General features: G+C 37.8%; 1 protein-coding gene across 1 annotated transcript in view; it reads right to left on the minus strand.

The window, feature by feature from the left end:
• Positions 1 to 252: 252 nt before the first annotated feature.
• KCNK2 (potassium two pore domain channel subfamily K member 2) overlaps positions 253 to 25,462 on the minus strand; it is a 70,213-nt gene continuing 45,003 nt past the window's right edge. The window contains exons 5-7 of the mRNA XM_081940809.1: positions 24,781 to 24,967; positions 16,572 to 16,711; positions 253 to 2,642 (exon numbers count right to left, since the gene is read on the minus strand). Coding sequence (XP_081796935.1) covers positions 2,325 to 2,642; positions 16,572 to 16,711; positions 24,781 to 24,967 — 645 coding nt within the window. The 3' untranslated portion in view covers positions 253 to 2,324. The remainder of the gene's footprint in view (positions 2,643 to 16,571; positions 16,712 to 24,780; positions 24,968 to 25,462) is intronic.

Genomic DNA, 25,462 nt, shown 5'->3' on the forward strand with positions numbered 1-25,462 from the left:
AGATAGCTTTTATGAACAAAAACAAGAATGCCCCATTGTATGTATCACTTTGCATTAAGGTCAACATGTTTAAGACAAAATGCAAGTATAAAGCAGTAACCACAGAGGGGGGAAACCATGAACAATTAATTGGAGAAGAAACAAAATGTTTCTGGAGGGACGTATTGTTCATATCAGCCAAAATAATTTTATTAAAATTAAGAAGGCTGTAGTTGGGTATAGAAATTATCAAATTTTGAGAACTCCACTACCCTGATTTTACAGAGGTTTTCCCAGTATTAAAGTAGCCACAAGTAGGAGATTCAGCAAAACATTTTTTTTTAATTAAAAACTTTATTATTTTATATTTTCATTACAATTCACAGTTTATACATGGTAAGACAACTTTTCTTACCATGTTGACATTCAGAACACTGTGCTGGGGGGGGGGCAATGGTGGTGATGGGGCCTTTTTCTTTGAAGAGCTTGGCCTGATATATATTTAATGGAACTTTACTGATCTGAGATGTACACTCTTGTTAACTCTTCACCGATTGCTATTTACACCTATAACTTAGATTTGTTAGAAAAAAAAATGAAGCATTCATAAATTTAACATTCATAGTTTATACTGCTATTAATAATAATCAAATGATACGGATATGTTATTTATTCCAATTGAAGTCCCATTTTGTATTAAATACTCAGAGCCAAGAGTGAAGGCCTCAAATAGCTCTGTCAGTGTAAGCTCCTGTGATTTCAGCGGAGCTTTGCACCTTAGTTATGCTTTGAGGATCAGGCTGCCTATTAATCTTTTAAGGGGTATTTATATACAGCCAGGTTGCAACAGAATAAAATGTTGAAAACAATTTAAAAGACAAGCCATTGCATTCCATTCCATTATTTTAAATTCTGCATTCCTTCTGAATTTCATACACACTTAACAGAAGACACAAGAAGCTATAAAATTAAGTGGTTTTCTTTTAAAACAATCAAAGAAAGTCTAAGGATTGGTTTCAGATCTGCGTAATCAGCCTATTATAACCAACCAAGAACCATCTAATTGTACTCTGTGCTATTGATCAACTATTTCCATGTCTGCATTTGTCTTCAGATACCATCTACTGTATATTCTTGGTGTTGAAAGTCACAGTGATGCCAGTTTCAATTGCATTCCTACTTTTATTCCCAGCTGCCGTGGGCAAAAATGTAGGATGTAACATTCAAGGAAAGCAATCCAGCAGGCACGATCCCTGTGCTAAGTGAGCTTCTAACATGACACAGATAAAACAAACAGAGAGGAGGTGGGGGTGGGGAATGAATGCTTTTCTGCCAGCAGCACTGCATTTACTAGTAGCTGACCTGCTGCTGATTCAGGATTGGTCTGCATTCTTTATATGCAAAAGAATCTATTGCACCAAGATGTATCTCGTCAGATAATTTAATAACACACAACTGAAGATTTTTGGTACATGGTGCATGGGTACGAAAGGTTGAGTAGAGTTTAAATAATGAGACCTGACATGGATCCATAAATTCTACATATCAATTGAGTGTACATGTATTATCTGCCCCTGAGTTTTAAAAAAAATTAAAGGGGACACCTTTTGCAACCCTTATAATTGCAGTGCCTTTAAAGCTAGATTAGAAGTAGCGTTTTGATGTCCTTGATTTGGCATATTTCTTAACGCTGGTATCCTTGGCTTCAGACATCCTTAAAACATGGTTGGGGGGAGGGCAAGAGGAAATAGAAACATGAGATATTGTACTCATGCAAGAATCAACAAACTAACAAAAACCCATATGAAAGATATAGAGGTTCTGTTTCTTTAAAAGATAAGGCACTGACAAAAATTTCTTAGGTAAAAGGCTGCATAAGATTTTCTTGCCATTTACATATAGTAGATTGTAGTCCATGTATGGTCCTTTCTTAGGCTTGGCATGGTAGACCCTGAAAAGTTTAAGGACTGATCTCTCAAAGCTACATTGTTAACCTAAACCAGCATTATTCATTCTTAATGCCTTATGGCGCAACAGGAGAGATGAAGAAAAACAAAAACAAAAACCAGTCTGGGCACCAATATATTATTTTTTTTTAAAAAAAAGGCATTTAACATTGCTTAGTCCAGCATTTGTCAATGACCAAAGTGCCATTCATCTTGGGTCTTTCAAGAAATATAATGATGACTCCATATTGTGGGTAGATTTCTGTTGGAACTCATGCATATGAATTTTAAAAAATGCTATTGGCATCGGTTATGGACAGAGGGAAAATAATCGGACCTACAAGGTAAGTCTAAACCATAGGTGGCTTCTTATTAAAAGATCAGGCTTCAAAGTCACTGCTACTTAAGGTTCTCAATCACAGCAATTTCTTCCGCTGCACAGTGAGGAGTCAAGCCATTCATATAAATGCTATCTGTCTTTGTGATGGCAGGCAAGATATCTTTCTCGCTGGTGAGGTGGTTGACAGACAAGGTTCTTTTGCAAGGAGTCAGGTCTTGGCTGTGATTCACTGCCATTTCTGCAGAGAGCTTTCTTTTGATGGAGGTAGCCCGCTGGAATTTGTCATAGATCTCAACACTCAGGCGCCTCCGGGTTTCTTTGAACTCTGCGGTAACATTGGCTGTCCACTCGGCTGCATGAGCTCTGAACTCTCCCACCTAAGGAATCAGGTGGGAAGAAGGAAAGAGAGACAGTTAATGTTGCATTGCATTTTTTATTTTAAAAAATGGTGTATTTGGATACAGTTGCAAAGGGGGAAAAAATTGTGTTCAAAACCTGACAGTAGGCAGCTATCCTTTCTAAGAGATCTTCTGTTCCTTAGCTATTTACTTGGCTATTTAATTAATCTCTATTTTATTCCAGTCCAAGGATTTAACTGCCTCCTTGCTCATCTAATAAAAAGGATGCACATTGCAATATCTAAGATCTTTACCTCTAAAGCATTTCACATCTCTTTTTATAATGTTACATAGGCCATTGAGGTGAAATTGCTTTTAAAAATTAAGGCTTGACAGCTGAGACAATCCCAACTGGGCAGAAGAGCTGAATTCCCAGCAATCCAGAGTGCATGTTATGTGTTGTTACCAGGGGAGATGCCATGGTTATTTATGGATACCCTGACTTGTGCATGTAATAATTCCTGTGAGAGGCAACATAGGCCTTTCTATATTTAGATGGAGAAGGCTTTTAAAAGAAAAATGTCAGCTGTCGCAGTTCTATTTTTAGGGCCAGTTCCAACTGAGGATTAAGGCAAGTGACAGTTTTAGTCAAGTCAGCAGAACAATTGCCAGCTTCTCCTTCCACTGCAGTATAATACGGTATTATAATGTGAGACTTACAGTACATTAGAATGAGATGCTTCTTGACATTAACATTTTCCAATCTGATGCATAAAGGGCTCAGAGGATGGAGATGATGATATGAGATAAATATTTCTTTAACTAATTAAGTTCAGTGACATTATGGGATGATTTTCATTATGACATTAACTTGAAAGGAAGAATCAGCAGAATCGAAATTACCCTCCACCCTTAAAGAAGAATTGACTGTGAAACTTTCTAAACCCCAAACTCCTAGGTAACACCCAGTTTCCCCCATTTTGCCAAGATACAATTGTCTAATCAGCTCAAGCCAGTCCTGGATAACCCTCTCCCCATAAATATTTTGTGTAACACAGGTGGGTATTTTTGTTCATACAGGTAGCCCTTGCTTACTGACTACTTCATTTAGCGACCATGCAACATTACAAAGGTATGAAAATACCAACTTGGCGACCAACTCTCATATTTAGAATTGTCACAGCATCTCGCAATCACATGATGGTCACTCACATACTTTACCACTGTCTTCCAACAAACAGAATTAATGGAATACCCAGAAATAAAATTGTAAGTCACAAATGTCTCATTTAATGATTGCAGTGATTCCTTTAATGGTCAAAGGAAAATGACACCAGAAGCCTTTTGCAGCCATGTGATTAGCTACCAAGTTGACAATCCCAACTGTGGTAATTAAATGAGGATTACTTGTATTCAAGTATGCAAATGTACATCTACACACACACTGCATCCAAAAGTTACATGCTAAAGCATGCCAAAATCAGCACAAAAATAATAACTATTCATTGAAAATAATTTCCTATAAAATAAGGTAGTCCCTTTTATAAAACAGATCCCTCTTTATGTACATGAACTGTTCCAGGGTTGGATTCCGACTGCTGCTACTGCTGGCTTGCTGAGGGATGCACTGCGTGAGCTTCATACACATACACACACACACACACACACACACACACACACACACACTTGATCCACACTATGCGCAGTACTAAAAATGCTTCTGTGCATGCGCAGAAACAAAAAACAAGATGGGATGCACTGCGTGAGCTTCATACACATACACACACACACACACACACTTGATCCACACTATGCGCAGTACTAAAAATGCTTCTGTGCATGCGCAGAAACAAAAAACAAGATGGCGGTGCCTATGGCACCGCTGAGAGAACTGGTTTGGGGGTGTGGCAGGCTGAGTTACTACCTACTCAGCCGAACTGGTCTGAACCGGAAGGAACCCACCTCTGAACTGTTCCCTTGTTCACTGAAGTGGTACCTATTTATCTATTTATATTTGCATGCTTTCGTACTGTCCAGTTGGCAGGATCTGGGGCATGTAATGAGACCTCACACTATTGCACAGTGCCTGGCTCTCGAACTCAGCCTTTCAGCTTTCTGGCTGGCAAATTCAGTGTCTTTAATCGCTGAGCCAGAGTCCCCCTAACACCTACATACATACAGCCCAAATTCCCCAAACATCCTGGTTGGAAAAAGAGCAAGCAAGAGCTCAATGCATTCCAATATGTTCATCTTTTTTGTCCCCAAAGCAAAGCTCATCTATCATTGCCAGTGTTTCTCAAACTTGGCGACTTTAAGTCCTGTGGACTTCAACTCCCAGAATTCCCCAGCCAGCTATGCTGGCTGGGGGATTCTGGGAGTTGAAGTCCACAGGACTTAAAGTCGCCAAGTTTGAGAAACACTGATCATTGCAGAGTTATCATTAATCAGTTTAATGAAAAGAAGGGTTAGGAATGATATGATAGGAGTTTTCCAATATCTAAAGGGCTGCCACAAAAAAGGCGGGGGGGGGGGGGGTCAACCTGTTCTCCAAAACACCTGAAGGCAGGACAAGAAATGGATGGAAAGTAATCAAGGAGAGAATCAACATAGAACTAAGAAATTTCCTGACAGTTGGAACAATTAATCAGTGGAACAGCTTGCCTCCAGAAGTTGTGAATGCCCCAACGTTGGAAGTTTTAAAGAAGCAACTGGACAACCATTTATCTAAAATACTATAGGGTTTCCTGGTGAGCAGGGAATTAGACTAGAACAGGAGTGTCAAACTCGCATCGTTACAACAGCGTCACATGACGTATCAGGACTTTTTTCCCCTTTGCTAAATCGGGCAGGAGTGGAGCCAGCACATGACACATCCAACCGGTTCCACTCCCACCCAGTTTAGCAAAGGGGAAAAAAGTCCTGCTACGTCATGTGACGCTGCTGTGACGATGCGAGTTTGTCACCACTGGACTAGGAGATCTCCAAGGTCCCTTCCAACTCTGTTATTCTGTTAACTGTTACTGGAGTCATGAATGGACAGCCATATAAATTAAACAAACAAATTATCCAAGATTCTGGAGGCCTATTTTCTTCAGTGAGATGTTTTTATTAAATTACCAGAGTTTCAAATTCATATTTCGTGGGTCCTCTACTGGAGCCTGCCAGTTTGAGGGATCTGTGCAGTATCTCAGCTGTTCCTAGCACTAAACTCTTCTGGACAGAGAGCTCTGAACTTGTTCCTGGAATATGCTGAAAGGTCTCACCCAAATTAGGAGTCATCATCCCAAATTCTCCTACCACTACTGGAATCATTTTGGCCTTACTTTCCAGACCCTGTTTAGTTCCTCCTTTTATACTCCTTCCTGATGGTGCTGCTATTTGGCAGCTCTACATCTACCACTACTGCTGTCTTCTGATCCTTGTCTCCTTGACATCAACCTGGTGTCTGCCTCATTGGCCAGTATCTGCCTTTCCTGTCTGGAAATCCCATAAGATCTTAGCCCTTTTATTTGCCACAACCTTCTGTGGACTCTGAACCTTGGAAAGTGTAGTTTATAAACTGTGCAGATGTTCCTGTACACAATGCCAACTACCTGGTTGTGCCTTTCAATGTATGTTGCTCCTACCTGCATGTTACATCCTGCCACTACATGTTGGACTGTCTCTGAGGCCTCTCTGCATAGTTTGCACTTTGGATCCCATCTAGTGCAATTGATCCCAGTAGAATGGATCTGGTATACAGTGCCTATTTTTGTGTTGCTATGATCTGTGTCTCAGGGCTGTCTTTTAACCCAGCCATTTCCTGCCACTGGTATGATTTTCCAATGTTAGGCACCTCAGCTACTTGTAATGCTTTTCTATTTACAGAATAAGAGTTAGAAGGGAACTTGGAAGACTTCTAGTCTAACTTCCTACCTCCTACATGAGCAGGAAATCTTTCCACCATTCCAAACAAATGACCGATATCCAATATTTTCTTTAAAACCTCCAGGGATGGCACCTACATCTGACCAATTAGCTCTCTGGATATGCATAAACGATTAAACTATTCCAAAAGTAGCATCCAAATTATGGCAAATTAATCATGACAAATTGTTTTATCACAATGGGTCTCCGTAGTCTCTGTAATATTAATTTAGAAATGAGATTCTCCATAACTCTTTTAACATTACCCTAGATGCATTTAAATAGAAACAATTCATAAACCCTATATAAGTAATGTAGAATTAATGCAAGAAACAATAAGATTGTTTTTGGAAGGGTTTATTACGTATCAGATTGAGAATAGACCTATATATAGTAATATCATTCTTTTCTGCTATATCAGAACATAGTTTATAATAATAATATAGACAGATTCTATCATTCATTCTATCTACTCAAGATAGATTCTCTGGACTCCCAATAATTCTGTGTCCTAAAATGCACTAAAAGGAAATGTTACATTTTCATAATGGAGCTGGCTTTCCCATGGATTGCTAAAGACAGAAGCTCAAAAGGTTACAAATGGAGAAGTATGCAATTTTCAGACTGCCAGAGCATATAAGCAACAAACTATTGTAATTTAATTCTTCTTCCTATTATAAAATCTTTAGTGCCTGTTCAGCCTTCTTTTGTCCTTGAGGTATGTCATTTTCTCAAGCTACACTCAATTTTAATCTTAATTTGTAGCCTGGCAGTAACTCAGTAACTGATGCTGCATGATTGAAATACCCGTCCTTTATGTAACTGAAATTGCAACTCTAATAGTGTGCTTCAGAAGCCCTCTTTTTTGGTTGTGTTTTGAAAAGGAATAATATTGTTTGTGCCTGCACTTAACATACACCTTATTATTTCTGCATAATGAGTGCATTCTAGAATTGCATGAGAGGGAACTTTCTGCTCCTCTTCTCCCTCCTGTAGCTTTTATACTCTTAAACTGATCTGGTGTCTTAGAGAACCATCTGGAGCAAATTTTTAAAGTGCATGTGGAGGGCTGCAGAGGGAGGGCCAACTCCCTCCTCTCAATTAAATTCATCAGCATAAAATGGTTTTGATTATTATAAACTGGATCTCCCCATTTGTGAACATATTCTGTCAGTCACATTTTTGCTACTGTCTAAGTGCAGAAAAAAAAAAAACGGCTCAAATATATTTTAATAAACAACCATTCCAAAGCATCTAGGAACTGATCTGCAAACTGCTAATTGTCCGGAGAGCTGGTTTCAGTGTAAGAGATATGCTTTAATATAATGACTGTTTCAAGTACTTTGACTATTGGAGATTCAGTATTATTGGAGAGTGGGAATTTCCTATTGTTACAACACCTTAATAAAATAGTCTTCTCGTGTGTACCTCTATAACAGGGATGTCCAAACTTGAGAACTTTAAGACTTGTGGACTTCAATTCCCAGAATTCCCCAGCCAGCATGGCTAGCTGGGGAATTCTGGGAGTTGAAGTCCACAAGTCTTAAAGTTCTCAAGTTTGGACACCCCTGATCTAGAAAAAGATAGTCCTTCACAACAAGGGGTTTTTGTCACTGTCACTAAGGAAAAGAATTGCCACAATCATTGGAAAGCAATCAGAGGTGGTGTTCAGCAGGTTCTGACCAGTTCTGGAGAACCGGTAGCAGAAATTTTGAGTAGTTCGGATAACTGGTAAATGTCACCTCTGACTGGCCTCTTCCCCATCTATTCTCTGCCTCCCGAGTCCCAGCTGATCTGGAGGAAATGGGGATTTTGCAGTAACCTTCCCCTGCAGTAGGATGGGAATGGAAATTTTACAGTATCCTTCTCCTGCCACACACACCAAACCATGCCACACCCACCAAGCCACACCATGCCCACCAAGCCTGCCACACCCACCAAGCCACACCCACAGAACTGGTAGTAAAAAAAATTGAATTCCACCACTGAAAGCAATGATGATGTCAGGTAGTAGTATAGTGTAAGAGGATGGACAGCTCTGCTGGCTGGGGAATTCTGCGAGTTGAAGTCCACAAGTCTTAAAGTTGCCAAGTTTGGACACCCCTGCTCTATAACATGTGCTCTACCACCTTTTAAATGATTCTCTTGCTCTCACAATACAGGTAGTCCTAGACTTACAACAGTTCATTTAGAGACCATTCAAAGTTGCAACAGCACTGAAAAAAGTGACTTATGACCATTTTTTCACAATTACGACTATTCCAGCATCCCCCTGGTCATGTGATCAAAAATTCAATGCTTGACATCTGGTTCATATTTACAATGGTTGCAATGTCTCAGGCTCCCGTCATCCCTTTTTGTAACCTTCTGCTAAGCCAAGTCAATGGGGAATCCAGGATCACTGACCAACCGTGTCACTAACTTAACAAATGCAGTGAATCACTTGACAACTGTGGCAGGAAAGGTTGTACAAAGGGGCAAAATTCACTTAACAAATGTTTCACTTAGCAACTGAAATTTTGGGTTCAATTGGGGTCAGGCCTACCTGTACAATTAATAAAAAATAAGTCCTGTTTTGTTTAATTTGCATTGATTTTAAGATCATTTTTGCGGTTGTCTCTGAGTTTTTTCTGTTTTATCTCTTTTTATGATTTTTTTAATTTGGGGGGTACTGTACACTATCCATTGAAGTAGGGTCTTTTCTCACCTGGACTACTACAATGCTCTCTACCTGGGGCTGCCCTTGAAGAGCACCCGGAGGCTTCAGCTGGTCCAGAAGGCGGCCGCGCGGGTTATCATGGGGGTACCTAGGTGCTCCCATGTTACACCCCTTTTAGGCGGCCTGCACTGGTTGCCGGTTGTCTTCCGGGTGCGATTCAAGGTACTAATGATGACCTTTAAAGCACTCCATGGTTTAGGCCCAGGGTACCTGTGAGACCACCTACTGCCACCAATAGCCTCCCACTGTCCAGTACGATCCCACAGAGTTGGCCTCCTCAAGGTGCCGTCGGCCAGACAGTGTCGGCTGGTGACCCCCAGGGGGAGAGCCTTCTCTGTGGGAGCGCCTTCCCTCTGGAATGAGCTGCCCCCGGAGCTTCGCATAATCCCTGACCTCCGGTCCTTCCGACGCGCCCTAAAAAGTTGGCTTTTCCAGCAAGCCACCCTGGCCTGTTAATTTTATTTAATTTTTAAAATGTGAGTGTTATAGAAATTGGATTTGTTTTTTGGACTGTTTCTAATTTCCTTTTAACTTTTGTACTATGTGTTTTTTAATGCTGTACGCCGCCCTGAGTCCTTGGGAGAAGGGTGGCATATAAATCTAATAAATCTAATCCAATCCAATCCAGGGTGGCTATAACAAATCTGACAAACAGATAAATAAATAACAAACTAAACCTCATGAATATGTGATCTGAATAATAAGCATTAACAGACACATCATAGTCTAATAGCTCTATAGACAGAAAGGAATGCATAATAGATTTAGTATAAAGCCAATGTTCCCTTGAAGTAAAGTTATTTTATTGTATATGTGAGTCCACAGGATTGATGCATATTATTTTTCATTTAGCTGTTCATTATACAGAATTATATATTTTTATACCATACTTCCATAACAAACAGGTAGGTTCAAGCCATTCCAGTATTCCAATACCAGGATGAATTATCAAAGGCTTGAGAAGGCTTCAATATATTTTACTTTCATTTCTGTAATGTCTTAATGTTATCAGCAATCCTTTATCTGATGTTCTGTAATTTTTTTCTTGATGTTTTTTGTCAGTTGTTTTAAAGTAAAACTCCCCATTATCCTCCTGAAACTACATCAAGCTAATTAGAAAGAATAGTTGTGTCACATTAGTCAGGCAGAAGACTAAACTTGAGCGTGTGCTGTCTTTACTTTCCAGAATAACTTTTTTTGAGGAGTGCTGAGTGTGCTTCTATTTCAAAAGCAGATGACTCAGACAGAGTAACTAGAAAGCAGTGTTCTTGTGCAAATTTCATACTTGGCTAGCAAAGTTGTTCCACTCTTGTGTTGTAGATTGCCTTTAGAGGAATTTCTTCAAGTTGAAAATACAATATTCTTAGAGGTCTTTAATAAATTTCTGCCCCTTATTTTCTCCAATTCCCTGTCCCCGATGCATTTAATTGGAGACGAAGCCCACAGGAACCAAATTTAGGAAGCTCTATGGTTTATAATCCACCTAAGAGCATGAAGTTTTATAATTATTGAAGCTCATTATTCTTTTGAAGCCAAAGTCACATGGGTGACTCCAGGTAGAATATGTACCTATATTCTATCCCTATCCTCGTAAACAACAGTATTTGTCTGAAAATACTGAAAAATGTGTATCTATAGACCATAGCTATACTTTATAAAAAAAACTATTCTTCTTAAATAGTCAGGATGAGGTTTGTTTGCTTGTTTTTTAACTTTTAAATAAGCTGTGTTTCATAGATTACTTAAATGCAATGAAAAAGTTATTTCGCCTTTCACATTTTTTTTGTATCACAGCAAAAATCTTATGACTTTCTCCTTTCAAGCCCATTCCAAGCAAGCACAAGGATTTTACAGATAACTAGATAATATGTACTTTGTTGTGTTATAACCACAGGTGGGCAAAAAAGCAGATCACCAGTCCAGCAAGAGCTAGTAACACTCAATCAGTTACAACTTTGTAAAATTTCATTCCCTAGGGCAGGGATGTCAAACTCAAGGCCCGCGGGTCAGATCTGGCCCACAGGGTTCTTAGATCTGACCCATGGGACCACCCTGGAAACAGCAAATGATCAACCCGCAGTGCCTCTGCCAGCAAAAACAGAGCTCGGGAGGACTGCGTGTAGCCCTCCTGAGCTCCACTTTCACTGGCAGAGGGTTTCAGGAGGCTGTCGTAGCGAAAAATGGAGCTCACGAGAACCGTGGGCAGCACTCCCAAGCTCCATTTTCACTGGCAAAGGGTTGCAGGAGGCTGCCCCAATCAAAAATGGAGCTTGGGGGTATGTTTTCACTGGCAGAGCATTCAGGCCACCATGCGCGTCCCCCAACATGAGTGATGCCGAGATGACCATGCCCTGGCCCCCCAAGGTCAAACACAACCCCTGATGTAGCCCTCAATGAAATTGAGTTTGACACTCCTGCCCTACGGAGACATGGGTCCCAAATACTGGGCGATTCATTAAACTAGATTATTTGAGGTACCTTGGTTCCAAATTTTTGTTTTAGGATGCACCATTTTGCCCAGTGAAAGATCATGACAACAAGTTTTAGTAGTATAGTTGCAGTAGTTACTAGCTTTGGAAAAATTGTGTTCAAATCCAACCTATCTCCCCCTTAGTCATGAATTTGACCCTAGCTGATTTTTCTGATGCTGAGCTTGTCAATTGGAAAGCTGACAGCCTGGGTTTGAGACTCAAGTGTCAGGCAACACTGACATTACTTGCCCCAGCTTCTTGCTTGTCCACTTAGCAGTTCATAAGCTTGAAAATTTGAATAGATAAATTGGTACCACTATGGTGGTAAGGTAACAACATTCTGTGCGCCTTTGGTGTATAGCCATGCTGGCCACATGGCTCCCTTGGATAAGAAACGGAGATGAGCACCACACCCTTGAGTCAGAAATGACTGAACCAGGAAACCTTTACCTGAATCAGACTAAAATAGTCATTGTCAAAATTGGATATCAGGGATGCCACTGGAGATTAGTCTGATACCCCTTAAATATTTTTGTAACACTATTTTTCAAATCTCTGTGAAGGTGGATTTAGTAGTAAAATAGGTGCCCAGAAGTTATATTAATATTAAGATGCACTTGATATTTCTTGGCTTCCCTTTCCTCTCCTATAGAATTAGTCAACCCTTTTGTGAAATTTATCTTTCTATGAAATCAACTGAAAAATTCTCACTGATTGTAGTGACTTATATCTGCACTGTTTGTGACAATAAAAATGAAAGATATCAAAATAATGAAACACCATTAAAGAAAATAAAAATATCCATCAATAAAACAAGTGGTAACCTCTCACCACCAATCCAAAACCTCTACGCCAAAGACTACCCTAGATTTAAAAAAATCCACTTCTTCCTCCTAATAGGATAACAAAAGAAAAGCTTGAGCTCTCTTGACAGAAAGTTCCAAAGCCTAGAAAAAGTAATTGAGAATGTCTTGCATTGCCTCTGGATATATCTTTGATGGTGGTGATAATCAAATAAAAAGACCTTTTCAACATCTTAAAGTCTGAGCAGGCTGATAAGGAAGAATAACATGTTTAGATAGCCTAATTTTAAGCCATATAGATGCTTTACAAATTATAATAGCATTTTTATTTTTGCAAAAGGAAGATAGGCAATGAATGGAGTCATTTAATTGCTGAACCAGTCAATAATTTGGCTAGGACATTCTGGACCCATTGAAATTTCTGAACAATTTTGAAAGATCCATATAAATCAATACTGCAATCCAAATGGAGTAGGTGTCAGTATTTTTATTATAAGATTGAAAATGTATTTCAGTTTTTCTTAAAATAGCCTGCGAAACATATCAGTTGGCAAAATAGTACCTCGGGAGACCATTTCTCTTATACAATTCAAGCATAGTACAATTATTGTCTAAGAATTACCTGCAGAAAGAGAGAGGGAGGGGAGAGAGAGAGTGGGAGGAAGGAAGGAGGGAGGGAGAGAGAATGAAAGAGAGGAAGGGGGAGGAGAAACTACTGCCAACCACTAACTCTATAATTATCATCTGGAATGGAAATCTCTTTCATAATTAATCAAAATACTGATTTGTGAGTTAGATTAATATCAACTGTGATTTTACAATTGATATATGTACATGTTCCTCTATAAATAAAGCAAAAACAAGCTGTGAACTTTACAGAAATAGCATGCTTGTTGGAATGACTTATTTCCACCTGTACAATTACATATTTTAGCTATTTATTCAAAAAACATTTAATACTATTTAGCTATAATGCAATACTGATGTCTATCACATGCTCTCTATATCTAAAACTGTAGAAGATTCACTCAAATATTACCCAGGCTAGTATTTAAAATATATATAACTTACATGAATTAAAACTAGATCTAGTGGCTGGCTTTCAGTTGAACCCATAGGTCCATTCCTGAGGCTAATTACTTCACAATATTACAAAATGAACTACAGAATGAAGTATATGGATTGCAAACAAAACTAGTTTCAATTCAAGTGCTTCTAATATTTAAACTCACCCTAAATCATAAGCTTTCATAATTTTCCTATTCAATATATGCCAAGTAAGTGGTAACCAAAGATTTTGAGGAATTCATTTGCTATGTGAAACTCCCTGATCCGGAGGTATGAGCTCATGGTACAGAGAAGATGATTTTGCCACTCATAACACATTTTGCCAAGCCATTCTCTTGATCAAATTTTAAAGTTTTTGATTTTCACAGGTCAAGGACTTCACCTTTACAATTATTTCTGAATATGTAATATTATTGCAGGGTGCAGAGCTCACTGATCAGTTAAGAGAGTTCCAAATGTGATCAAGGTATTTATACAGATTTTTTTAAAAAAAATACTTATGCAGAAAAAGATGCTAAACCCCAGAAGCATCTCTCAGCATGATGAAAGCAGCAGATGAAAGCAAGGTGATTGACTTTGAGCCAGTGATTCTGTCTCAACCCAGACAACCTCACAATGTTGTTGTGCAAAAAAATAGGAGGAACAGGTGTTGGACATGTTCGCCACCTTGACTTATTCATAAAAATACTAAAGATGGGGTACAAATAAATAAAATAAACCCCTGTTCCTAGTAGGGCCCAAAGTTTCATATTAGAAAGTATAGAAAATAGGTTTTAAAAAACAGTGCACAATTTAATTCCCAGACTATGGGACCATACCAGGAAGGAAGATAAAAAAAAGAACAAATGAACGGAAATCATTGTGAGACTACATCCTTCACCAATAATGCACAACTTGTCTGATGAATTACTAAAATAATGCATCTGCATTGAAGTAACATGTTCTGTACAGAACAGAACTATCACAGTTTAATTCTCTCCCGACAGCTGCTTTGGAAGGGAAATATAGGAAAACCCCACATGAAACCCCACCAGGGACAAGTTGATTAGTGAGATGGCTTTGCTATTTTTAACATTCCTTCATCTATTATTCTTTTTTTGTTTAATTTTTATACTTTTTAATGTATTTGCTAACCAATTTGTTAAATTTGTTGTGTGCCGTTTAGAGTCACTTCTTTGTGAGATCGGTGGCTGTATAAATCAGTTTAATAAACAAATAAACAAATTGTCTGTAACCTGATGCTGTAGAAACCACAGCCCATATTCTTTTGTATTGTCAACTCTACTGGGACATTGATTATTCTCTTTTATTTAAATTTCTGGGGCACACTGATAACTTTTATTTACATTTGCTGTTAAGCAACCAAAATAAATTTATTTCTCTAAAAATAGCAACATTTTGTAATATTGTGTATATACTTCACGCACAAATGGTTGCCAACGGTTATTGATGTTAGAGGATAATTTTGTTTTGTTTATTTTACAGAGTATAAAATGATCAAAAAAAGTTTATGTTCTTTTCTGTACAGCCACTCAGATTCACTTCTATCTGGATTCCACATGGGCAGGGTCTGGTGTGATGATTGGGATATAACCTAGGGTTATTTTTGGCTGGTTCCTCTGATTAATGGTGCTCTCTAGGATACCCTTGGTTACTTGCTGGCAGGAACTTTGGATAGCTGGAGGGAAGTTGTTTCCTAGATCCAAGAGATTATTAATTGTTCCTTGACCAGTGGATGATACTGGCATCCTTTAAAGAGGTCACAGCCTTCTTTAGTATCTGGTCTTTTTTAAAAAAATGAAGATGGTTCAGAATCAACTACAAAGTACTCTAGACATAAGAATTATCTGGACCCATAGTAGACATCATTGGTTGCTCTGATTGATGACTTTTGACATGATATGGACAGAGGTGGTATGTCTATCCTAGTCTTGTACAACTTCTAATAAATCTTGGTATCATACTGTCTGTGGAGTTAGACAATGGGAGAAGTAGTTCTACTCCTATCTTGGTAGATAGCAATAGCAACAGCACTTAGACTTAAATACCTCTTTACAGTGCTTTACAGCCTTAAGCAGTTTTACAGCTCTAAGCAGTTTTACAGAGTCAGCTTATTGCCCCCAACAATTTGGGTTCTCATTTTACCTAACTTGGAAGGATGGATGGCTGTCAACCTTGAGCCTGGTGGGATTTGAACTGCCACATTGCAGGCAGCCAGCAGGCAGCAGAAGTAGCCTGCAGTACTGCACTCTAACCACTGCACCACCATGGTTCCAGTCAGTAGTGATAGGGGAGAAGTACACTTAGTGGTTCTTCCTTTATACTGTACTTCAAGAATCAATTTTCTCCCTCTTTCTATATAAAGCCAATATGAGATGCCATTTAGGTATTTGAGGTGATACCCAGATATACATCACGAACCCAGACTGCTCTGAGGATGCTGCCAAAGTGACATTTAAAGTGCTGGTGTTAATCCATAAAGCTTTTTATGGCTTGAGACTCAGTTACCTTCAGGACCATATCTATGGAACAGAAGTCAATTATAATTGTGGCAAAAGAAATAGATGATTGTTCCTCAGTTTTGCGGGATTGGAGAGAGGTCAGACAATTGGAAGTATTGCTTTTCAGTGGCAGTGCCAGAATGATCTCTGGTTGAGGTTAGGTCCACACTTACCTTGGACACCTTTCAGAAGAAGTTGAACATCAAACCTTTCCAAATGCCATTTGGGTCATGATTCTCTTTGCTTTGGTTTTATGGATTTTCATTTTTTTTAACTTTGGTATTTTTGTTTATTCTACTGGTAAGCTACTCATTGTTTGTTGGATTGCAGTGAGGTAAAAAACCAAATCAATAATAATAATAATAATAAATACTGATACAAATAACACTGATGAAATATAAATATTCAATCTAGGCTATTTATGAGAATAGCAAGGGCAAAAGTCATTAAAATGTTACAGTATTAATAACATCTTTGCAAATTCCTTGGGAGATCCTTACCTCTTCCTTGGTCTTTTTGGATATAACTCTTAGCCAATCGCCAATCATGCTCAAGACAGCAGCAAAATATGCAAGGCCCACAAGAATCCAGAACCACACAACTGGTTTGTAAAAGTCAAAATATTCAATATCTGATCCCCCTAAAAAGAAATCAAATAAATATAGATTTGTATTGGATACCTGTTACCTGTCATTTATACTTCTTTACTATTTATTAAAAGTTATTAACTTCACAGGTAAGACCAAAGTCAACCCAATATTAAATTAACATAGAATTATATTCCAAGCAGTTTAGAACTTTAATACAATTTCAGTGGTAAAGATAACTTGTTCTTAAACCAAATAGGTTTTTGAACATAATACTAAACTGTGATTTGGTATACCATGAATGTGTGGTCTCCTTTTCAGAAGTATCTGCTTCTGCTTTGAAACGGAACAGTTTCTCCATTAAACTGGTAAAGTCTTAGTCAGAAAGATCAGCCCAAATTACTTCTCCTTCTATAACAGCAAGGGTCAACCTATGATCATACCTCCTATTTTTAATGTTCATGGAAAGTCAACCTCCTAAGTCATATTAACAATCCATGTTCTTACCCAGTTTCCCCCATCAACTTCATTCACACAACCAGCTAACAAACCAGCAATGCCAAAAACTAATGACACTGATAAAAGGAGATCTGTGAATTTTCTAACAGCTCCCTCCAATCAGCCAACTCCAACCACCAGTTCTAGTAGCAATATAGGAACACAGCAACCTTCCTCTTTCTAAACCTTCCATTTTTATTTTACTTATGTACTTGTATTGACAAAGTCCTCAAAGACTGGGAATTAACAGTAATTCTGCCAAATTTTAAGGAAGGAAGGAAGAGCTGCCAGCAAGTTATTAGCAAAACAAACCGGTTAACATAGTAAGAATTACAATAGGCCTTCAAACTAAAAGTTGATAGAGTCATTTCTTATGGAAACGATTCCCATTGATGAGAGAAGGGCTTTAGAGAGGAAAAACACAAAATATGGCAAAGGATTGTACTCAGCCATTAGTTTTAGAGATATACAAGCCACGGCTTGTACTTTATGTTGCTTTTACTGATTTTAATGCCTACATTTCTTGGGAGAAAACTAAAAGCTGTATCAATTAAATGTTGATTGCTTTTTCTTAGCTCTAAGAGCATGTGAATACTGTAGTTAGGGAAGGATGCAATGGATAGTTTTCCTATCTAAATATTAAATACATCCTACTAAAAGTAAGAGTGAATAAAACTCCACGAATCATCAAATGATCAATGGACAGAGATACAATTAAGAGATAAAAGCAAGAAAAAGGATGGTGTCATCATCATAATTTTATGACTTATGGATTTGATGATTAAAAGAGTTAAAGAGGAAGGGAAAAGTGTTAAGATGGAAATTACTCACTGGAAAGAAGGATGGAAGACATATTTCTGGGTTTGCTTTCTTTTTTTACTTTCCTTTTTCTCATTTTTAATCTTTGTTTCTAATTTTCCTTTTATATTTCATATTTTACTGTATTGAAAACTAATAAAATACTGAAGTAGTAGTATAAAATTATTGAAGATGAATAATTGAGACTCTGGAAAAAGTGCAGAGGAGAGCAACAAAGATGATTAGGGACCTGGAGGCTAAAACGTATGATGAATGGTTGCAGGAATTAGGTATGGCTAGTCCAGTGAAAAGAAGGACTAATGGCGACATGAAAGCAGTGGTCCAATATTTGAGAGGTTGCCACAAAGAAAATGGGGTCTACTTATTTCCCAAGAAGGCAACACAACAATGGATGGAAACTAATCAAGAAAAGAACTAACTAAGGAGAAATTTCCTAACAGTGAGAACAGTTAATCAGTGGAACAACTTGCCTCCAGAAGTTGTGGATGCTCCATCACTGGAGGATTTAAAGAAGAGAATAGATAACTATTTTTCTGAAATGGTATAGGGGGTTGACAAAAAGACTTCTAAGTTTCTTCCAACTCTCTGTGACCATCATCTTCATTCCTTGGATCAGTGTTTCTCTACCTTTACTTTAAGATGTGTGCATTTGAAGTCAAAGGCCACACATTTTAAAATTGCTCAGGTTGAGAAACATTGCCTTGGATAAACAGAAAGCTATTTTGTATGCTGCTCAGGACACAGAAAAGAATTCAGAAAGTACTTGTCCTCCCACAGCAGGGGAACCAGTTATATTCCAACTGTGATTAAACTTTCTATCATCATATTTGGCACAATATTTGGAACCTATAATAGGTATAACCCTGCTGTCTACTGAGATGGTTGCTTACTGTGATAAATTATGGTAGAATTTCCTTAAATATAGTAGATAAGAATCCCATCTGCACTACAGACCATGGCATAAATAAAGTGAAGGCAGGAGATAAATATTTTGGGGCCTGCAAGCACACAAGGCTTCCTGTTGCTTAGAGTATTCAACAATTCTGACCATGCATTGTATTGTAGGACTACAATAGCTAGCTGCTGAAATGCATGGTGTGACACAGCTCGAATCTTGTGATCTGCACAAGATAGTTTTTTGGGGGGTAGGCAATGGAATATGATGTGGTGTAGAAGGGAGTACTGTGAGTTGACTGAGGAGGTGAGGTTGATACCCTTGGTAACTCAGGCTTGTTACTGGAAGAAGGGGCTGTGTGGCCATTCCTTTTTCCTGGTTTTCCCCAATTACTCAAGCATAGAGGTGGAGCTTAACATCTGAGCCCTCTTATCATTGAGAGGCCTCATCTAAGAAGGGGCCAAGAGAGCTCAGCTCCTGCATTGAACATAAATCATTTATTCTTCCAGCTCAGTGTCTTTTTCTCTGAAATTATTAAGGTTTCTGTTTCTTTTTTAATAACAGAATAATAGAGTTGGAAGGGAGCTTGGAGGTCTTCTAGTCCAACCCCCTGCTCAGGCAGGAAACCATATACTACTTCAGACAAATGATTATCCAACGTCTTCTTAAAAACTTCCAGTGTTGGAGCATTCACAACTTCTGGAAGCAAGTCGTTCCACTGATTAATTGTTCTAACTGTCAGGAAGTTTCTCCTTAATTCTAAGTTGCTTCTCTCCTTGATTAGTTTCCATCCGTTTCTTGTCCTGCCTTCAGATGACTTGGAGAATAAGTTGACTCCCTCTTTAGTAATCATTTACTCTCACTCTTTAGCATTCTAGATAGTTTCCCACTAAGCATTTTAGAAATTTAGTGTTTAATTCACAATTTATGCAAGTCTACTACTGTATGTTTTAATTTTATTGTAATTTGTTTATATTTTTTCTTTCTTTGCATCCTGAAACTTTTGCTATCTAAGTAACATTAGCAAACTATTACTAAAATATAAAATTGATTATTTTCTGCATTGCATTTATGATTGATGCCTGTTTCTGCATCTCCCTACTATGTCATCTATATTAAGCCACTGAGTCTAATGATTGAAGCACAAAAAACAGGTACTCCTCAAATTATGATTGGTTGCTTAGTGACTGTTCAGAGTTAAGATGGGCCACTAAAAGGTACTCACAGTTCTAAGCCAGTTCCAAAGTTCTTATGGATGCTCCCCCCACCCCCACAGTCATAAGATTGCATTTCAGGTGCTCAGCAACCAGCTCTCATTTGCCGTCATTTGCAGCGTTGTACAATTACATGACAATGATTGTTTTTGCCAAAACCCAGTTAACTTCCAGGTTTCAACAAAAATGTCTGATAGCATTTTTCCTTATAAGTTTGCTTAATGACCACCGCAGAAAAAGGTCTTAAGACTGAGTCTGTCCCATGATGATCCACTTTGCAATCACCATGACTGACAAGCATAAAGGGCAGGTTCCACTAAGGACATAAGATGAGGACTACCTGTATTTTTGGCATTTCATGGCAACATGAGATAAAAGCTTTCATGCATGTTTAATAGTACTTTCAATTACAAGTTAAGCAATTTCATTCATTCCAGTGAATTAGTGAAACTTCCTCTTAATATTCCAGGCCACTGCTCTAGTCCTCAGCCAGTGGGCAATCCGATTATCAGCACCAACATATTAAACCTAAGAAGCAGTCTACTGACTCTAATTATGGGTGTATTTAAATCTGGCAGGGCATAAATGCTGCAATAAATAAATAAATAAGGCAGAAGCATTATAAACAGAATGCATCAGACTTTTAAATAAAATCTTGGAAATGCAAACAAAACATTTAGTCTGCTACCAACAGTAGCCAAAGCCTGCTTGGCAACCTGATCCTATATTTAGAGGTGATTGTACTATTTTCCAGCCAGGCACCAGATTCAAAGATCAGTTAAATTAAACATTGATTTCCACTTCACACTTCTGTTCATCTAGGGAACAAACAGAGGCTGAAATTCAGAAACATATCATAGAGATATGGTAGATAAAACTTTTTATTTGAGTTAATTCAGATTCCTAGTTTCTTGTACTTTCTATCATCTGCCATAACTTGCTAGGTGGCTGGGGGGAAGAGGCATTTAGAGGGTAGAAATGAATTACAGGGAAGGGGTGACAGGGTTGACAGAAACCAGATGTGTAGAGCCAGCTTGTTTTAGTCTTCAAGGCCGCAGAAGCTGGAAAAGGAATGTGAGCTGCACCAAGCGGGACTAAACATCTGAGCGGTTCCCAAAACACCTATATGGCACACCTTTGGATGAAGACAAACCAGTCAAGGGAGGAGGGCTTGGGAGAAGGGTAAAATCTGTAACTCTTTGTGAGGGAACATTAATTCTAGCCTGCTTCTGCTGCAACCAGGGCCGGATTTTCCTATAGGCTAACTAGGCTTCAGCCTAGGGCCTCAAGATCAAGAGGGGCCTTTTATTTTTATTTATTATCCGTGCCACATTTTTTATAAAGGTTAGTACCAATTACAACATGTTTCATTTAATATATTGATATATATCACAGTAATGATGTATTTTATTATCTCTCATGTAATTTACAAACTTAAAAATGGGAGATGAAAGGGCTCCATAAGTGGAATAGCCAAGGGCCTCTTTTCATCTAAATCCGGCCCTGGCTGCAACCACTAATCCTTCTAAAAGAGCTTATCACTTCAAATGGAATCGAGGGACTTTCTTTCCTAGGGACCTACCTGGAGCCAGCCTGACACTTTGTCCCTTTATCTATGCACCGAATGTTTCTTTCTTCCATGAAAAGACAGGACATATACACCAGTAATCCAACATATAATTTATTTTTCTCTCACACACACATTAAAAATTGCTGAGACTTTTGTCACTCTAATGTACTTAAACTTTTGCTGTTGTTTTTAATTACACAGAAGATTGAAGGCTAAACATTGTCTATTTTCTCCCTTTCTCTTTTTAAAGCACTTGGGAATTTGAAATACAGAATTGTGAGTTGTTATATTGACCTCAGTGGTATTGTCTAGGTAATTCTGTCAGGTTCGTGATAACTAATCTTTTCTAAGATAGAGCATTTCTTCTCTGGATAAGGTGAGCAACAGGAAGCAACCTGTTAGTTGGTTTAGAAGGGTGAAGGGACAGCAGCAAAGATCCCTGTCAATACCCTAGGCTAGAAATTAAGAACATGGTAGGGTGTTTGCCCTGCCTGGAGACAAGAGCAAGAAGAGGAGCAACCTCCCTTGCTGTGAGAAATCATCTCTAAGCATGAAGAACGGTTGCAGGAACTGGGTATGTCTAGCTTAAGAGAAAGAAGGACTAGGGGAGACATGATAGCAGTGTTCCAATATCTCAGGGGTTGCCACAAAGAAGAGGGAGTCAAAGTATTCTCCAAGGCACCTGAGGGTAGAACAAGAAGTAATGGGTGGAAACTAATCAAGGAGAGAAGCAACTTAGAACTGAGGAGAAATTTCCTGACAGTTAGAACAATTAATCAGTGGAACAGCTTGCCTCCAGAAGTTGTGAATGCCCCAACACTGGAAGTCTTTAAGAAGATGTTGGATAGCCATCTGTCTGAAACGGTATAGGGTTTCCTGCCTAGGCAGGGGGTTGGACTAGAAGACCTCCAAGGTCCCTTCCAACTCTACTATTGTATTGTATTGTATTATTGTATGTTGGGCTCCAAGTCCCATCTTCTTCCATTTAGCCTATCCTACCTTCTGTACTTAGGAACACATTCTTCTTGAATTCTATTTCCTTCCTTCTTTCCTTCTTCCCTCCCTCCCATCCATCCATCCTTCTATTTCAAAAGATGACAAGGCACAGAAAACATTTAATAGCACAGATGCACAGAACCTCTACTAATAACTGTGATTTTCTTTATAGTAACGAAAACTATAAAAACAGTGAGAGCTGCAGAGAAAAATCATTATATTAATGTATAATGATAGAGACTACTAATGTACTTGGTGTTCCAGTTTTAGTTAAGTAGCCTTTGGTACGTACTGTTCTTACTATAAACATAACCAGGATATACATTTTAGTGCATAAAAATAAGACAAAAACATTCTAGCTCTGAAAAAGACACCAGTTTTAAAGCAAGTCCATTTCCCTATAATACATATTAATGCATGAAAGTCACTTAACTTTTAAAAATAGATATGGAACCCAGTGTATATCTGATACCTTTATACATAGGAAAAAGTAAACATTCAGGCTAGAAAAAAATATATTAGTGATGCCATTTTCATCTTACAAACTAAGCATGTATTATATGCAAATATGAATATAAAATATAACAGCACACTATATCCATACATACAAATATTGGCTTATATGATATATCCCATATATATATACTGGGTTCAAATCCCAGTAAGGGTATGGCTAGCTGATGAGAGCTAATTAGCTCGAAATAGATCTATACTAGTCTCCCTTTATTTATTTATCAGTACAAATACAACACAAATATAAAAAGGCAACATTAAAAATAAAAAAAAATGGTTTTCTGCCTGCATGGTCTTCTGTGATAAGCCGAAGGACAGAAAGAGGGAGTAATGACCTTCCTCCCATATTTAGGCATACCAGGAGTTGTAACACAAATACATACATACATACATACATGTGTGTGTGTGTGTGTGTGTGTGTGTGTGTGTGTGTGTGTTGTATTTATGCTGATAAATAAATAAAGGGAGACTAGTATGGATCCATTTCAAGCTATTTAGCTCTCATCAGCTAGCCTTACCCTTACTGGGATTAGAACCAGGGCTGTATTGCATATTAGGCCAGTGTAATTAATATATATATTAATGATAAGGCATGAATATCAGCCTGATTCTCAAGCTTATATCCTTTCTTTGCTTGCTGTAACTAGCTTATAGTGCAACAACATTCTCTTTTGCAAATTGATTGATTATGTGCCATCTTATATAATATGTAGTAGCAGCATGAAAATAAATCTGCATAAGTAAGATAATTTCTGGAGGTAAGAATCATCAATTGAATACAGCAAGTAGGAAAACTGAAGAAGCAATGTACATAGATCCATACTATGCATAGTATGGATCTATCTAAGCAGAGTGGTATTTACAAGTGTTACACTACCATGCAGATGTGATACACTCTTATAAAACACAAATTTTATAGAGATCCTAATTTCTTCTCACTTGAATATTTAACAGAATAAAGTAAAGCAATTTAGCTTAGTTTCCAGCTGCAAGAGAGGGCCCACAAACACCCATGAAATTCCTAGATAACATCTGCATATTGAATGTAAAAACTACTATGAAATTTCAATATTTTTTCATGATATTTTGTGAAATTTCAGGATGTCAATGTCTCCTAGGAGAACTTGGGGATGAGAGCAATGAAAACTCATAGGATTTAGGGACTTTTCAGGACATTGCTCATTTTTAATGTTTGGATATTGACCTGTATCATCATTTAGGCAATCTCATACAATAGCACCTAAAAACATGATGGTACCTTATTTTACCGTTTTAAAGTTAGTTAGTTAGTTAGTTAATTAAATGGGAAATCTAATTTTTCATGGGAAATGTTTGATAAAACATGAAGTAAACTTGGAGCAACTTTTATGGTTTGGGACACAAATAAATCTTTGAATGGAACAAATATGTTGCATTCAAAAGGTCTCTACTTCAGTTCCAACAGGGAGACCTAGAGAAAACACCAGTCTGGCATGTTGTAAAAAATACTGCTAGATCATTATTGATGGCTGGGCTTAGAGAAAGTGTCTTTTGCAACAATATACATTGAGAAGGCATTTATGTACATAATAAAGGTGTATGATTTATTTTTCCATATAGAACTTGGTAAAATATTACCTGCAACATAATCACCAAATCCAATTGTTGTTAAGGTGATAACTACAAAATAAATTGCATCTAATGTATTCCAGCCTTCTATGTTCTTGAAAATGACTGCCGGAAGAGCAACAAACAGAACACAGCCAAACAGTATGAATATTATTGTTGATATTATGCGGATCTTTGTCTGACTCACATTCCATTTCTATTATGGGAGGAAAGAATAAACACAGAAGAAAAAGGGGAAAAAAAGAATCCATTATTAGTAAAGTAATATTGTTTCACCTATGTATATGTACGTATGCATTTATAAAATGTATAAATCTTTCTACTAAAACCCATGTGACACCATCTGCAAAGTTTTAAATCAAAATAGATGGCTAAACAGTTCTAACAATATAATCAAAGGATGGCAGAATAGATTAAAGCCATTGCAAAATCACAAGGTTAAAAAAAGGTTTTTCAACATTTCTTTGTAAAGTATTTGTAGCAGATATACAGATTATAGGAATATTTAATCACTATCAAAGCCACCAAGTATATATGGAATTGTTTATGATGGAAACAAAATAGATGGGTAAGTCTTCATACAAGCATTTATCATGAACTTTATCTTCTCCCATGGATATTTATCTAGGAGAATGTAATCGCTATCAATGGGATTCAATAGCAAGTAACTGTCCATGAAATTACAACCATG

The sequence above is a fragment of the Natrix helvetica genome (genome assembly GCF_964273705.1).
Source record: "Natrix helvetica genome assembly, chromosome: 2".
Taxonomy (NCBI): Eukaryota; Metazoa; Chordata; class Lepidosauria; order Squamata; family Natricidae; genus Natrix; species Natrix helvetica.